Genomic DNA, 15185 nt, shown 5'->3' with positions numbered 1-15185 from the left:
AGCCAATGGAAATCTAACGGAACAAACCCGGGTAGTGTATAATCAGCAGCGGCCTACAGGCCTGATGTCTTAGGCCCACCAGAAATCGAAGATGACGGTCATATTATTTTGTCTGGGTGCCATGGTGGGTGGAGTCAAGCGACAAATGTGGTTCTCTCTCCTGTGGAACAAACTCCCCCAGTCTATTCAGTCCCATTCTTCCCTCTGGGGCTTCAAGACAGCTGTTCACCACTACCTCAGGTCATCCCCCATCTATACTCATGATCTTTTTGACCCCAAATGTGGGTGGTGCACATTTCAAAAATCGACCCTCAAGAAGAACCATAACAACAACAGCAGCAGCACCAACCACGTGGAGCTCTTGTAGACCTGTGACACATCACAGGTAAAAACAACAGGCAAACAAAAAACCTGGCAGTTTGAGTTAAGTCCGATACTGTCGGGGAAGGAACTCAGACTGGACAGCTTAATTGTGAGCATACTGCTAGCTGAGCTCACAAGGATCAATACACTTTGAAGCAAATTACAAGACATTAAACGAGATCAGCATACTCTTACGTGAATTATAATGCCGGGAGACAATGGACAAGTCAACAAAGTATATTGGTTTTGAACATGTGATTCGACCATAATGAGTGACGTGCTCAGATGGGAACACAAAAGAGAATGCATGAATGCAATAAACTTGCCAACCCCAGAGATATTTGTATTGAATAAAGGCATCTTTAATGTTTTTGTCATGTTTCGTTTAAGAGTCAAGGATATGCACATTGCTTCCCTTACCGTCAAGAGTTTGAAGGACACCATAGATCTCTGGATGTCTGCTTTGTCTGGATGTGAATCCTAGAAAAAGTAGAGGAGTCAGGGTGAGGAAATATGGATATTATTTGCAGTTTAACAAAGCAGTTAGAAAACAAAGGAATGAATACCACATAAGCAAAACACCTACTGCTTTAAACCCAAACCTATCGTGCCTAAGGGGATGCATATCGGTACCTTCCGAGAAAGATACTACCCACACATGCGGTTTCAAGTGTGTTTGAACTACAAGAGAGCCCCTGCCAACACTGTTACTGTTCAATGCATGAACCTCTGTGTGCCTTTCCAGTTCTCGAAGCAATGTTGGGTACTTTTCCAAACGCATAAATGGTCGACTGAGGCTGGTCGTGAGAATGAGCAATCCAGGTGAGCTCGCCCCGCAACTCTCCATGAACTCTGCTAAAACCTCGCTGCAGGCAAGAAAACACAATGATCACTCACTTTACTACTCGCCCTTTCAACGTTGTTAACCAGAGTCAAAAATGAATAAAACAACCTATTTTCCTCTCCATATGTGTAGTCTATCTCCCACCTATTGTCCTGCAGAACTCGTACAGCCGAAGGATGATTGGCACAATAAGTGAGGTAGAGACTGCACATGCAATCCATTACAGCCATGAAATGACCTCCAACCCTCTGCTGCATTTCGGGCAACCTTAAAAGGCATGAAAATCTCTTGAACACAGGCCAATATTGCACTATTCAGGAAAATTCCACGTGATTCGCTGCTTCTACATGGCCTATGCATGTAACACACAGGTGTTTCAGCTTACTTGATCAGTTCCTCCAGGGACTGCACAAGACCTTGTTGAAAGGCTGCAATGTCTTCCAGGTTTCCGACGAGCAGAGAAATGTCTGCCTGCGAAATCCTGCAATGCAAACAAGTGATAAGTGCAAATGCCAAAGGGTAGTACATGGAAAAAGAAAAATGGCTTTAAGATGCAAGGAAAAGCAATGAAGGATGAGGAGGCAGCCGGTTCAGGTCAAAAGAGAGACAGCACTAAGGAGTGAAGAGGAAAGGGGCGCAGAAGCCAATGAACTCACTTTTCCGTCACCTGCAATGGTCTGAGGTACTGACAAAGCAGGATTTGCAGCTCCTTGCTGTAAGTGTGCTCGGTCTCAACAATATTCTGCGTAACCTGCACGGTCACCCACACTTGTGCTCATACAAGCTAACAACTAATTTTGATTGCTCAATTTATTACGCCAACAAATACAAGAATGACAAACAACAAAGAAAGTGGTTTCTACGTGATTTGCAAGTTACTCCAAACTGCCATAAAACGACTTTAAATTGCGCATTTTGAATCCGAAATGCATTGGATAAGAATTGCTCATACCACGTTGTAGTAGCCTTTCGTCGACATCGTGGACTCCACAGTCCGGCCAGAATGCTTGGAATTTGGTGACATTGAGTGCTCTACAAACGAGGGGAAAAAAATACTAAATGAGAAGGATTCCATTTGAGATCCTTGGGGTATGAAGGAAACCCAGTTGAAAATTGATGCAAAGGTCAAAGCAAAAATAAATAAATAAATAAATAATCCAGACAAACAGACAGAATAACGCACACGACCAACCAATATACGGTACTGTACTTGAAAAATCTTTGATTTTCACAAGTAATAAAGAAGGAATTTGCTTAGAATTGCTCAAAAAGCTCACCTGTTGCCTCTGGTCTTGGGCTTTATTTCCAGATCAGTCAAATTTGACTACAAAAAAAGCAGTGGGTGCTGCATTATGGAGCAATGTTTACTAGAGCGCACATGAATTCAGACGTGTTGTCCAAAATTATGTAAAAACCAAATCCAAACTGAAATGAAACAATCATAATACTGAGGTATCAGGAAAAGTTCGCAAGTGCAAAATTATCGTGAGAGTACAGTGAGAAAAGCGGCGCCATTGTTATGACGTCACTGGTACCCAGAGTGTCCCGGGAAGTGACGGTCGTGACGGCACTTCCCCCAAGCTCAGTGGCTGTGTTAAGTGTTTGTCTCATCAGTATGTCCGTGTGTGTGTGTGTGTGTGTGTGTGTGTGTGTGTGTGTGTGTGTGTCAGCTCTATCACGAGCCTCAGCACAAGTATAAATAATAAAATTTAAAAAAAAGTGTAACAGGTCCGGCTAACATGGGGAACGATTAACCCCTTGAGTACAGGATTTTTTTATTTATAAAATACCCCCGGTACGGGATTAATTTGGCATTACGGGAATGCAACCACGTACTGACGATCTATTTATAGGTATAGTCGATGACGTGTGGTAACGTCATCCGTACACAAAACTTTTTCGCGGATTGCGGCACTGGACGTCATCCGTACTCAGAGGGTTAAGTAAACAACCACGTGTTAATGGCACCGACATCATACAAAAATAACACATCTGAGAACAAATGTGTCCAATGATCAACCTCAGTCATTGTAGGATAACTGTCATAATACAAACTAGGTGTGAGAATGAAGTACAAATTTACTACACTTGAATGTGACGCATCTATAGAAGGGAATAAAATTTAAAGACTAGAACGCCACTCAGGAGAGCGCATACTCCCACCGTGGGTCCAGTTGGAATAGTACGATTTCACAAAAGTTTGAGGGAGTAGTTCAGTGCCAACACAAGACAAGACAACACAAGACAGACACTGCACAGATATATATTTAGAATATATAGAAGATAATGTTAAAAAAAGAACAAGGCAATTTCACTTACATTTTATGATTCAGCGTTCAATTCTATATAAGTGAGTGTATTTTGAGGCATGTGTGACTTCAAATAAAATTGTAAGCCAGGAAAACGTTCGTTTCATTCCTTAGGGATACAACATGTAAAACTGGCCCAAACGTCAAAACAAAACTCGCTCATTTTAAGTCGTGCAAGCTAATGCGACCACTCATTCTTCTGGGAAGAATCCCGTGCACGTGCTTGTCACACCTATAACTCACCTAAGTCTTTATAAGTTCATCAAATACTGACACCGCGATTGACATTCGCTGAGGTAAATGTTGATATCTCTTCTGAGGTTAAAAAAACAAAACAGTTTTAAAGCATTACACGTATCAAACGATACATTTTATGAAACGGGGAAACCGAATACACACTTTGGTGGTTTTAAAATGACAGAATATGTCTTTATTAGAAAAAGAAAAAAAAACCCTGAAGACGACGCTGGTAACAAAATACACCGCTCCAACACATAACCACGAGTCTAAACGACATTTACAACAAATATGAAAACTATTTTCATATCACAATGTTAAATATAGAATATATAGAAGATATGTTAAAAAAAAATGAGCCCTATCTTCCAATGGTAAACAATCCTTCAAAAAATTCCTGGATCCGGAATAATATCCTGAGCTTCACCAAAAACTAATCAATTCTTCCTTATCCCAAGGGCAATCATCCCACCAACTTTCATCCAAATCCGTTCAGAACTTTTCCAGATATCTTGTTCACGAACACACGAACACACACACGCACGGACACGATCGAATGCATTAGTCCCTGGCGGGAGTAAAAACGATCTGCTACCGAACTAAAACTACCCAACTAACTTTCGCTATCGAGTACGTATGCTTTCCTTTGTAGAAAATGAAAAATACCCCGATAAGTATCTCACTGATCATGAGCTATGGCTCACCACAGGCCTTGGTTTCCCTCACGTAATTGCTGGGGAACCAGCCAGTGCGCCCGTGAAGTGTGCCTTCCCACCAACCACCTTCCTCAACACGCGTTACTGTAATCATATCACCCTTGGCAAAAGACAGCTCATCCTCATTGGTTCTTGCAAAGTCGAAGCGAGCCCGCACCAACCGCCCTCCACCTTCCAACATGTCCTGCAGCAAGCAAGAAAACGATAAAGAACACGACTAGACAATAAGGTAAAATGACATTTGGTATTTGAGCTTTAGTGACGGCTTCAGTTTCAGCATTTGAGCCAACGATTTGAATCTATAGTCCATTCTCTGGTAGAAAACCAAAAAAAACATTTGAAACATTAAAAAAATTATATAGTCATCTACATTCACACAATACGTGTGGTGTGGGTGCACCTGAGAGGGCATCTTACTGGGCTTCGGGCCTGGCCGTGTCTCGGCCTTGAAGCCTTTTCCTCTCCTCCTCCGTCACGATGAACTGTGGGAAAATGTTCACTCATTCCCTCCTCTCTCTCACCACAATATATGTACAAAAAATGCAAGCCTCATAATACGATTGCAAAATAGCAATGGGTTAAAGGGGGGGGGGGGGGGAGTGCCTGCCTAGTCTCCATTCACAAGTTTGTGCGACGTCTGCACATTTCAAGCGGAATCACCACTAACTGGAATTGCGCAGGAACCAGGCCTGAACTATTTAAAAAGGAAAAACGAAAAGGTAAAGACCTCCTCAGTAAAGGGAACAAAGTGTCGTAATGAAGGAGCGAAGCAAGTATTCCTTAGATGTGGGTGGAAGGAGGGAGGAGAGGTGAGTATGAAAGTAAAGGGGATATCCCACACAGTTTGCCTATTGAATGATCATCATCACCATCATGTACCATGCCATATCCAGAGCATAGGTGCTGCGGAAGCAGGTATTTGGCTACAAAAAAACACAGTGGGATGTTTAATTAACGTCCACCAACTCATTTTTCTTTATTGAAATTCACCATAAATAAGGCTTAGAGCCACTAAATGTGAAGGGCTACTGTGAAAAAAAGAAGAGGAAAAACTGGCAAAACCTTCACCTCGTCCTGAAACAAGGAAACCTCTTCCCAGGACCACTGTAACTGGTCGAGTCCAAGTGGGTAACTAGTCCAGGTGGAAAAATACATTTTCCTACCCCCCATTGGGTGTTTTTCATGAGACACCATCTCCGCACTGGATGGCCATTGGCTCCCAAAGGGAGCTCATCCGCCCTTTGTCAGGTATTGTTTTTAGTCCTGGCAAGGTGTCACAGTCACACTCACAACTAGCAAAACTAGTGAGGGGTTTCGGTTTAGTCGCCGACAACCTGACCTGACCAGGTTACATATTACCTGAAACAAGTTACATATTACATAATTATTATGGCTACATATTGTGGGTTACATATTACCCGTGGCAGTCACAAAAGACTGACCTGACAGTGAACGCCATAATGACATAATAATGGCAGACAGGACACCCAGTGTAACGCCCATATTGAATGATATAAAAAAGGAAAAAAAGAATACAATAGCAAACCAGAACGATACTCTTCGATATCACGACGTTGACTGATTTTTTCTTTTTTCTTTTTTTTGGGGATACAGAATCGAAGCTCATGTAAGATCTAACACATTGAACATGAAAACATGCACAAACACATAAAACATACAATGAAGGGAGCAGGAGACAAGAGGGGGAGAGCGAGAGAAGCATTCAAGCACAACAACAAAAGAGAACAGGGACAACCGTAGATCTGTGGAAGGGGGAGGGGGGAACACGGGATAAAGCAAATGAACACTTCTAGGAATTTCACTGCTGGGAATTTCAGGAAAGAAGTTGGGGATTGAAAGAGGCGGATTTAGGGTGTTTTAACGGGGGTAGAAATGATCAAGGTTTAGGATGCGGGAAGATAAGAGATTGTGGTGAACAGCTATTTTAAAGACATGGAGAGAGGAGAGGGATTGAAGAGAGTGAGGGAGTTTGTTCCAGAGGTGGGAGAAAAGAAGAACGAAAGAGTGAAGGTGAGCAGAGAGTCTTGATTTTAGAAATTTCACCAGAAGAGGATTGCTGGCAGATGTTGTACGTCCTGCAGGAATATTTCGGGGACACAGCACAGACAGAGCAGGGGGAGCTAGGCCGGATAGGAGTCGGTAGAAGACAGAAAGACCACCAACCTGCCTGCGGTGAGTGAGTGAAAGGCCCTCAGTATCAGCTTAATCGCGGGAGATACCGATGATTCTGAATGCTTTGGTTTAAGCCACGTGAAGCCGAGCTAGGTGTGAGGCAGGAGCACCAGCCCAGAGGGGAGAGCAATATTCCATTGAGCTGTGGATGAAAGCTTTGTATGTGGTGAGGAGCTCAGGTGTGCCAAGGAAGGACTTCGCACGACGGAGGATGCCCAGTCAGCGACTGGCTTTAGAGGCCAGCTTGGAAATGTGGTTTTCCCAGGAAAGATCATGGTAGATAGTGAGACCCAAAAGCTTGAGTGACAGAACTTCTTTGAGAGGATTGTTGAGAAAGTAGTATGTGGGAGGGTTGTCCAGACGGTCTTTTCGGAGAGACATCGTAAGAGTGTGAGATTTGTAAGGATTGAAAGACATGTTCCATTTGTTTGACCAATTTGTGATATTGTCCAGGTCTGCAGAGAGTGAAGAGGCTGCTGCCTGTCGATGTGAGGGTTGAGATATGGAGCGGCAGGGTTCTTAAATTTATCGGGGTAACAAAAACGAATTATATACTCTGACCTTTGATCTCTTGATGACAAAATCGAATCAGTTCATCTTTGGATCATAATATATACTTATACTAAGTTTGGTCAAAATCCCATCTCTGGTTAACAAGTTATCGCGGTAACAGGATTTTTACCTAACATGACCTCTGACCTTTGACCACGTGAGCCCAAAATTCAATCGGTTCAACCATTTCTTCCAGAAAATGGTTGAAATTTAAAAATATTTCGGTATCCACATTCCACATATGTATTGCTTTGGTTTGCAGTGGAACAAAACAAAAAAAAGCTGAAAAAATTACGAAATCTTCGCTTATTCCAGACAGAAATCCTAAAATCGCTTGGACAATATTATTGGCACCTTTTAGAAGTTCTTAGAAATAATTACATTTCAAGCAGGTGATTCTTCTTTATGTTGGAATTGAACTCACCTGTGGTGCGTTGCAGGTGCCTGCAATAAAAAAATCCAACCAGTTTGAAAAGAGAAACGGAGTCATTCTGCTGTTTTGTGTCACTGTGTGTACCTCAATGAGCATGGAGAAAAGAAAGAAAACCAGAGAATTGTCTGAGGAGGTCAGACAAAAGATTGTAGGCAAGCATGGCCAATTTCAAGGCTACAAGTCCATCTCCAGAGACCTTGATGTTCCTGTGTCCACCATACATATGTTATCAGGAAGTTTAAGGCCCATGGCACTGTAGCCAACCTCCCTGGACGTGGCCGCAAGAGAAAACTCAATCGAAGATTGCAGCGAAGGATTGGTTGAATGGTGGAGAAAGCACCTCGATCAACTGCCAAACAGATTCAAGCTGACCTTCAGACAAAAGGTACGATAGTTTCAACTCGCACCATCCATCGCCAACTCAATGAAAGAGGGTTCTATGGTAGGAGACCGGACCCCACTGCTGAGAAAGCCCGACTGGAGTTTTCCAAAACACACCTGAACAAGCCAAAATCCTTCTGGGAGAATGTCATATGGACAGATGAGACCAAATTAGAGCTTTTTGGTAAAGCACATAATCTCTATGTTTACAGAAAACAAAATGAAGCCTTCAATGAAAAGAACACCTCCCCTACAGTCAAACATGGAGGAGGTTCAGTGATGTTTGGGGTTGCTGTGCTGCCTCTGGCACTGGGTGCCTTGAATGTGTGAATGGCATCATGAAATCAGATTACCAAGGCATTTTGTAGCGCAATGTTCAACCCAGTGTGATAAAGCTGGGTCTCCATCAAAGGTCATGGGTCTTGCAGCAGGACAATGACCCCAACGCACTTCAAAAAGCACCCAGGAATGGTTCAAGACAAAACGCTGGACTGTTCTGAAGTGGCCAGCAATGAGTCCAGATCTAAATCCCATTGAACACCTGTGGGGAGATCTGAAAACAGCACTTGGGAGAAGGCACCCTTCAAATCTGGGAGAACTGGAGCAGTTTGCACAAGAAGAGTGGGCCAAACTGCTCGTAGAGAGGTGGAGGAAGTTTATTCATGGCAACAGGAAGCGCTTGACTGCAGTTATTTTGTGCTACCAAATATTAAGTCTCGGGTGTCAATAATTTTGTCAATGCCATTTATTTTTGTTTTCTGATCTAAAAGGATATATTAAGTTTCTGAATCAAAAACAAATGTTCTGTAATATTAACAGTGAAATAAAGAATTGTGGAGACCGAATACTTTTGTCAATTTCAATAAATTTTTGGAAAAAATTGTGAGTTATTTGAAAAAAGTGCAAGAGTGCCAATATTTTTGGCCACGACTGTACATACTGTTACGTGCTCCTCCCCAAACCCCGGTCACAGTGTACCTCCGAGCCCCGAAAGGAGTCACGGCAGAAAGATGTGTTATTCACGGCAGAAAGCGCCTTTGGGCTTCTGGAAAAGCGCTATACAAAATAAATGAATTATTATTATTATTATTCTGTGTGTCAATGACCAATGGCGAAACCACACCAATTGTTACCAAAAAACAAGTATTGTATTAAGGTTACACAAGAATAACAGCACAAGAACAATATTAATCAATTGTACAACAAATAATATATCCTTCCTATGATGGTACTATCAGTTTCTTACAATATAACTCACTGTGCTCCAAGTGAGCGAAAATAACATTCCCAAAGTCTCTGTCCCGGCACCAAGCCAAAGTCGATCCACGCTCCTGTGATCGCAAGAAAAATGTCGCATCGAGACCAGAATCCAGTTCGGCTGACAGTCATGCTGCCAAAGAGGCGCAAAGGTGCCCTCAAAAGGCGACTGGGAAATCACACCTTCGGGTATGAACGTTCAACGGCTCCCAAACGGAGAACCACAAATTCCCAATCGAAATCCATGTTACACACGCAAACCAGGCTTACAGCTGGGTGCGGTGAAATGGCTGGAGTGAGGTGAAACGGCTGGAGCGATGCAAAATGGCGGGAGCGAGGAAAAATGGCCGACGGGCCCGTACTGGAGGCGTACCTGCACTCCAACAACGATTCTCTTCGGAATCAACCGCAAAACCTGTCACGCAGGTTTATCTGTCACAGCGATCACAACTCTGTCACAGGAATCCCTTTCCCAGGAAACCCAAAGTTTGCTCGTGACCCCCGTTCGCCAGCGTCTCCCCGAGACCTCAAAGCAGCTCGGCTTTTCTTCCCGACCTCACTTGCTCCGCTTTTTTTTTTGCTCTTCTTCTTCTTCCGGTTCCTCCCGATCCGGTTTCCGGTTTCTTTTAAAACACTAATTTTTTACCTTTTGAAAACAGTTATCTCCATTTCACTTAAACGATAACAATAATAGTACATGGAACCAAAAATGCTTACAGTGGATGAAGACCACAACGACGGAAGTGACGAATCCGTAACAATACTTGTACCAACTTTGACTTGTATCCATTCAGCTGTTCTCAAGTTATAAACATATTACAGACTCTGATCTTTGTCCTTTGGACCCTAAAATCGAATCAGTTCATCTTTACCTCATTATACATAGCTGCACAAAGTTTAACTTAGACCCCTTCAGCCTTACTCAAGTTATCGCGGAAACGAAAACCTATCACAGACTGATGGACAGACACCCAGACGGACGGACAACCTGAAAACGTAGTCTCTGGCAACTTCGTCAGTGGAGGAATAACAAGTAAATATGTTACATGTACGAAGCGAACACGACTTGTGGTGCGCACTAGGGTCGGTGTACGCCAACTTTTATATATCGCCAACTTTCATAGATATCACCTATCCATTTTAGTTGAGTTCATCGACAAGTCGAGAATTTACCCTCCAACCATTTATTGAACAAACAAAAATTTTAAAACAAAAAAGCAGATGTGATGAAATGTACTCATGCTCCAGTGTAAATCGTCTAACATCATTCACTTATAATCATCTCACGACGTCAGGGCTGCAAATGCCAACAGTCAAATAAAAGACCAAAAAAAAAAAATGCCATGTTCTCCCTTCAAGGCTGCACCTGTCATTGCTCTTTTTGTGCGGCCGTAATAAAAGCTGTCATTCCTGCCTCGTGGAGGACCAAAGGCATAAAGAAATCAGAGCCTTCCCTTTCACAAAGCTGTAGCCGCATTTTCTTCGCTGGACATGTTTTGACAGGTGTGAAGCAGGTTTAGGAGGAAAAAATTACAATGACTGCAAGCAAATTGTGATGCAACCTCAATGCTAACCTCGAGAGTATTCATTAAAAACCAGGACGCAGAAGCCTCCGTAAAAGCAATGATTCATTGAATTGTGGCTATGTGTTGTCGATTACTGTAATCTAAATTTGTCAGAACTATACGTATATCTATCTATGCAGTACCTGTACATATAAAAACACAGTCTGTGAAGTCGTGAAGCGTATAGCCATGCATATAGTCTCTTAATTACGTACTGTTTGAATGTCAGTTGCACCCTGACTGCACGTACGTCTATTAATTACGCACGATTTGAAAGTACATTGTAAACCTTTCGGCCCGTTAGACCTTTGAAGACACTTTAAGACCCTTTAGACGCCATTATACATTTACATCCTTTAGACCCCTCAGTGTCCTCTCTACCTTTAAACCCCATAGACACCCATGACCCTCTAAAACCTTAAGACCCTTGAAGTACCCTAATACCATTAAGACCTCCAAAACCCTTAAGACTTCTAAACATCCCAAAATTACTCAAAACCCTTTAAGACCCCCAAGATCCTCAAGACCCATAAGACCCTTCACACCCCTAAGATCTCCTAACTCCCACAAGACCCTTAACGACCCCCAAGATGCTTAATGACCCCCCAAGACCCTTAAGATTCTTAAGACCCCGAAGACACATAAGATCCCCTAAGAACCTGAAGAACCCTTAATAATATGTTGGCATTTAGGACCCTATATACCACATTAGAACCCTTGGACCCCAAAGCTCGGATAGACCCCACAGACACTCTGGAGCTTTACACCCCCCTTAAGTACCTTGACTCCCTTTAGACCCTTAGACCTTTTAATACCCTTTCTAGTTAATTTAGATCCCTTTAAACGACTTTAAAACACTTGTACATTTACATGCTTTAGAGATTAGACCCTTTCAACCCCTTAAACGCCAACTACTATTGGAACATATTATTTAGACCTTTAGATCATTTAGACCATATAGAACCTTTAGGCTCACACCACACAAACATCTCGACAATAGTCTTCTTGAAAAACAAGTCAACACTATACTTTTCTCAGCAAGTAATACTCTGCTCATCAAATATGGCTTTACCGAGACGAGTATTAGTTATAGACCGGGAGCTAAATCTCACAGGGGCCTAGATTAAGGAGTTTGTTCAACACCCACTACATAAAAGGTTTGACACCATAGGTAGTTAGTATGGACCCTCGAGATCACTGCTAGGTAGGTAGTAGTCTCAAATTGTGGTAGCACTTTTTTTCTACAGGTCATTTTATAAACCGACGTGTAAACGCCATGAAAACCAATAATATTAAGGGGGGTAGGGGAAGCATAATTTACTATTTCTTAACTTTTTTTAAAATCACAATGAAGTCATTTTGGTATCAATATGTGCCCAATGGAATGTTCTAACAGTCTAATGCAACTGTATGGCAACACAATAGGTTTTGGAGGAGGTATTAACCAAAATAGGGGGGTGGGAGTGACAAATAATGCTCCTTTTTGGTATCACTTTTTTTATATAAAATTCAAAACTTAATAAACTTAATATTACTTAATATTACTTAATATTCAAAACTTAATATTATTATTGCTTTATTATTGCTTTAATATTCCCAATTTCAAAAACAAACGCAAGCACCTCTCCTTGTGAAAATGTTTGCTTCAGTATGACCGAAACATAAGTATACTATGAACTGAGCAAGTTACAAAAGTCTTAACAAGTATGCAAACATATGCATGAATAATTAGTCAAGTGCCATGATCTGAATATTTATAGTGCAGATGAAAGAAATCATTCACCAACAACTTCTTTATAAAATGTTCCCTAAATATGACTTTGCTGGTGCTTGCATTGCTATGGTACACTGGAAATGAGGAAGCTTTTAGCATTCACAAGAAAAGCAGCTCAAAGTATACCTTAATTGAAGACGGTACCCCATCCAGGCTGGTGAAACACAAGTTCTGACCATACATTTCTTTGGTCATATCTTGTTTTAAAACAACAATAATAATGTAGATAATTCATGAATATGCAATGTATAGTAACAAGATATTCATTTCTCTAGTTTACATGTATCTGTAGTGCAGGTGTATAACACATAATAAACCCCATAAGAAAAGTTGTGCTTAAAAATAGTACTACCTATGTTTACCGTTTAATTAGTCATCATCCTCAGACTCTGAGTCATGGAAGGATGAAAAGGGGTTGCAACATTCCTCATGTCCCATACATTTACAAGATTCAGTACAGCCCAAATCGTTGACTTGCACAAACAGTCTGCTCTACTACATGTGGTGCATCCACAGCGTGTTAATTCTAACAGTCCACTTGGTGCAGGATCCTTAGTCATTCGGACTGCTTGCAGAGAGTCATTCTGTACTTCCCAACCATGCTCTTCTGGGGGTGGTAAATGTCGCATGGCATCAAGGGACTTCTACCAGACATATGCTTGAAAATTTGCTCGTTTAAGGTGTTGAATAAGGCTGTCATTAGTTGGAGGAAGCCCTTCATTCTTTTTCTGCTTCTGGCATAACAACCAGTACCGTGAAATGGGGTGAATAGGGACAGCAAGGTGAATAGGGACACAAACTGAAAAAAGTTCGGAAACTTTTTTCGCTGAAAATTCATAACCATACTGATTTGTTGATATTTGTGTTGAAAGTGTTGTCTTGTTTTTTTAAAAAGCAACTTATAGTCCCTATTAACCCCATATATGGGTTAAATAGGAATAAATAGGATTTTTATGGCTGTCCCTATTCACCCCGTTTTACGGGTGAATAGGGACAGTCACTAATACAAAAAAATAATAATCAAGAAATAGGGACAGTTTGGATAAACTTTTTATCCCATATTTTTTCCCATTGGCACCGTGGTTTATATTATGGGTGCATATTATGTGCATCCATCTGAGCAATCAATTTAGCAATAAGTTGGAAACTCAGGATTGTTTCTTGATTATTTTTTTTTTTGTATTAGTGACTGTCCCTATTCACCCGTAAAACGGGGTGAATAGGGACAGCCATAAAAATCCTATTTATTCCTATTTAACCCATATATGGGGTTAATAGGGACTATAAGTTGCTTTAAAAAAAAACAAGACAACACTTTCAACACAAATATCAACAAATCAGTATGGTTATCAATTTTCAGCGAAAAAGGTTTCTGAACTTTTCTCAGTTTGTGTCCCTATTCACCTTGCTGTCCCTATTCACCCCATTTCACGGTACCGCACATCATCAACCTTCGTTCCAGCCTTTGTTGATGTTGTATATAAGTTACAAATGAATTCCTCACATGATTGCGCTAAGTTGTCACTCAGGGGTAAGGAGTTTCCCAGTTTACCAAGACTGTCTTGATGCATCTGGCTCTCAAATTATATATATTGTTTCTAATCGTACTTCTGTAAAATAGTTGATAATCAACAACAATTTTATATAAAAAAAGTGATACCAAATAGGAGCATTATTTGTCACTCCCTCCCCCCTATTTTGGTTAATACCTCCTCCAAAACCTATTGTGTTGCTATACAGTTGCTTTAGACTGTTAGAGCATTCCATTAGGCACATATTGATACCAAAATGACTTCATTATGATTTTAAAAAAGTTAAGAAATAGTAAATTATGTTTCCCCTGCCCCTTAATATTATTGCTTTTCATGGCGTTTACACGTCGGTTTATAAAATGACCTGTAGAAAAAAGTGCTACCACAATTTGAGACTACTACCTACCTAGCAGTGATCTAGAGGGTCCATACTAACTACCTATGGTGTCAAACCTTTTATGTAGTGGGTGTTGAACGAACTCATTTTTGTCAGGTCCCTGCTCCCGGTCTATTATATCTATCAAAGACCTCCGAAGTTATATCTATCAAAGACCTATCAAAGACCTGGTGTTCTTTTATCTGTTAAATCTTTGGGATCAAGTGCAGTCACTTTTTGAATTTTAATATTGTGACTAACGAGATTAATTAAAATTACCCATAAGCTCGTTATGCAGATCAACATCTACAGCATGGAATGTAAGTTCCTTTGTAGTCAGTCATGGCATTATTATACAGCCTTTCACATTACCTTGTATTTGTACCTGAGACTATGGTTTTGAATACATTCTCAGCATTTCTGGATATTTTCCCAGAAACAGTTTGCAATGGCCTAGACAGTCATTTCAGGTGGTGATAAGTGTACTATTTATCCACTATTTGTGCCACGTTTAGACATCCATTGTTGTCTGGAAACACTATTACAAATTGCAAGAACAGGAGGCAAAAATAAATAAATAAAATAAATTCCACAGTTACAAGTACAGGCTTGGGTGACACTAACATGTGACATGCTTTATGAGGAATGGTGTG

General features: G+C 41.2%; 1 protein-coding gene across 4 annotated transcripts in view; it reads right to left on the bottom strand.

Annotated features, from left to right (window-relative positions):
• Window positions 1–15185, bottom strand: part of LOC137432478 (rho guanine nucleotide exchange factor 7) — a 147893-nt gene that overhangs the window by 44503 nt on the left and 88205 nt on the right. For 3 of the 4 annotated variants that reach the window (XM_068124448.2, XM_068124452.2, XM_068124451.2), the window contains exons 4-11: window positions 4887–4951; window positions 4458–4653; window positions 2160–2239; window positions 1864–1958; window positions 1593–1688; window positions 1352–1474; window positions 1091–1229; window positions 784–843 (exon numbers count right to left, since the gene is read on the bottom strand). In XM_068124448.2, the coding sequence (XP_067980549.2) occupies window positions 784–843; window positions 1091–1229; window positions 1352–1474; window positions 1593–1688; window positions 1864–1958; window positions 2160–2239; window positions 4458–4653; window positions 4887–4951 (854 nt within the window). Of the gene's footprint in view, window positions 1–783; window positions 844–1090; window positions 1230–1351; window positions 1475–1592; window positions 1689–1863; window positions 1959–2159; window positions 2240–4457; window positions 4654–4869; window positions 4952–15185 lie in introns of all 4 variants that reach the window. The other variant, XM_068124450.2, reaches the window with a different exon arrangement.

Source organism: Myxine glutinosa, chromosome 8 (assembly GCF_964187855.1).
Source record: "Myxine glutinosa chromosome 8, kmMyxGlut1.1, whole genome shotgun sequence".
NCBI classification, from domain to species: Eukaryota; Metazoa; Chordata; class Myxini; order Myxiniformes; family Myxinidae; genus Myxine; species Myxine glutinosa.
The sequence above is the reverse complement of the archived record's forward strand: the minus strand, read 5'-3'. Positions and strand labels throughout refer to the sequence as shown.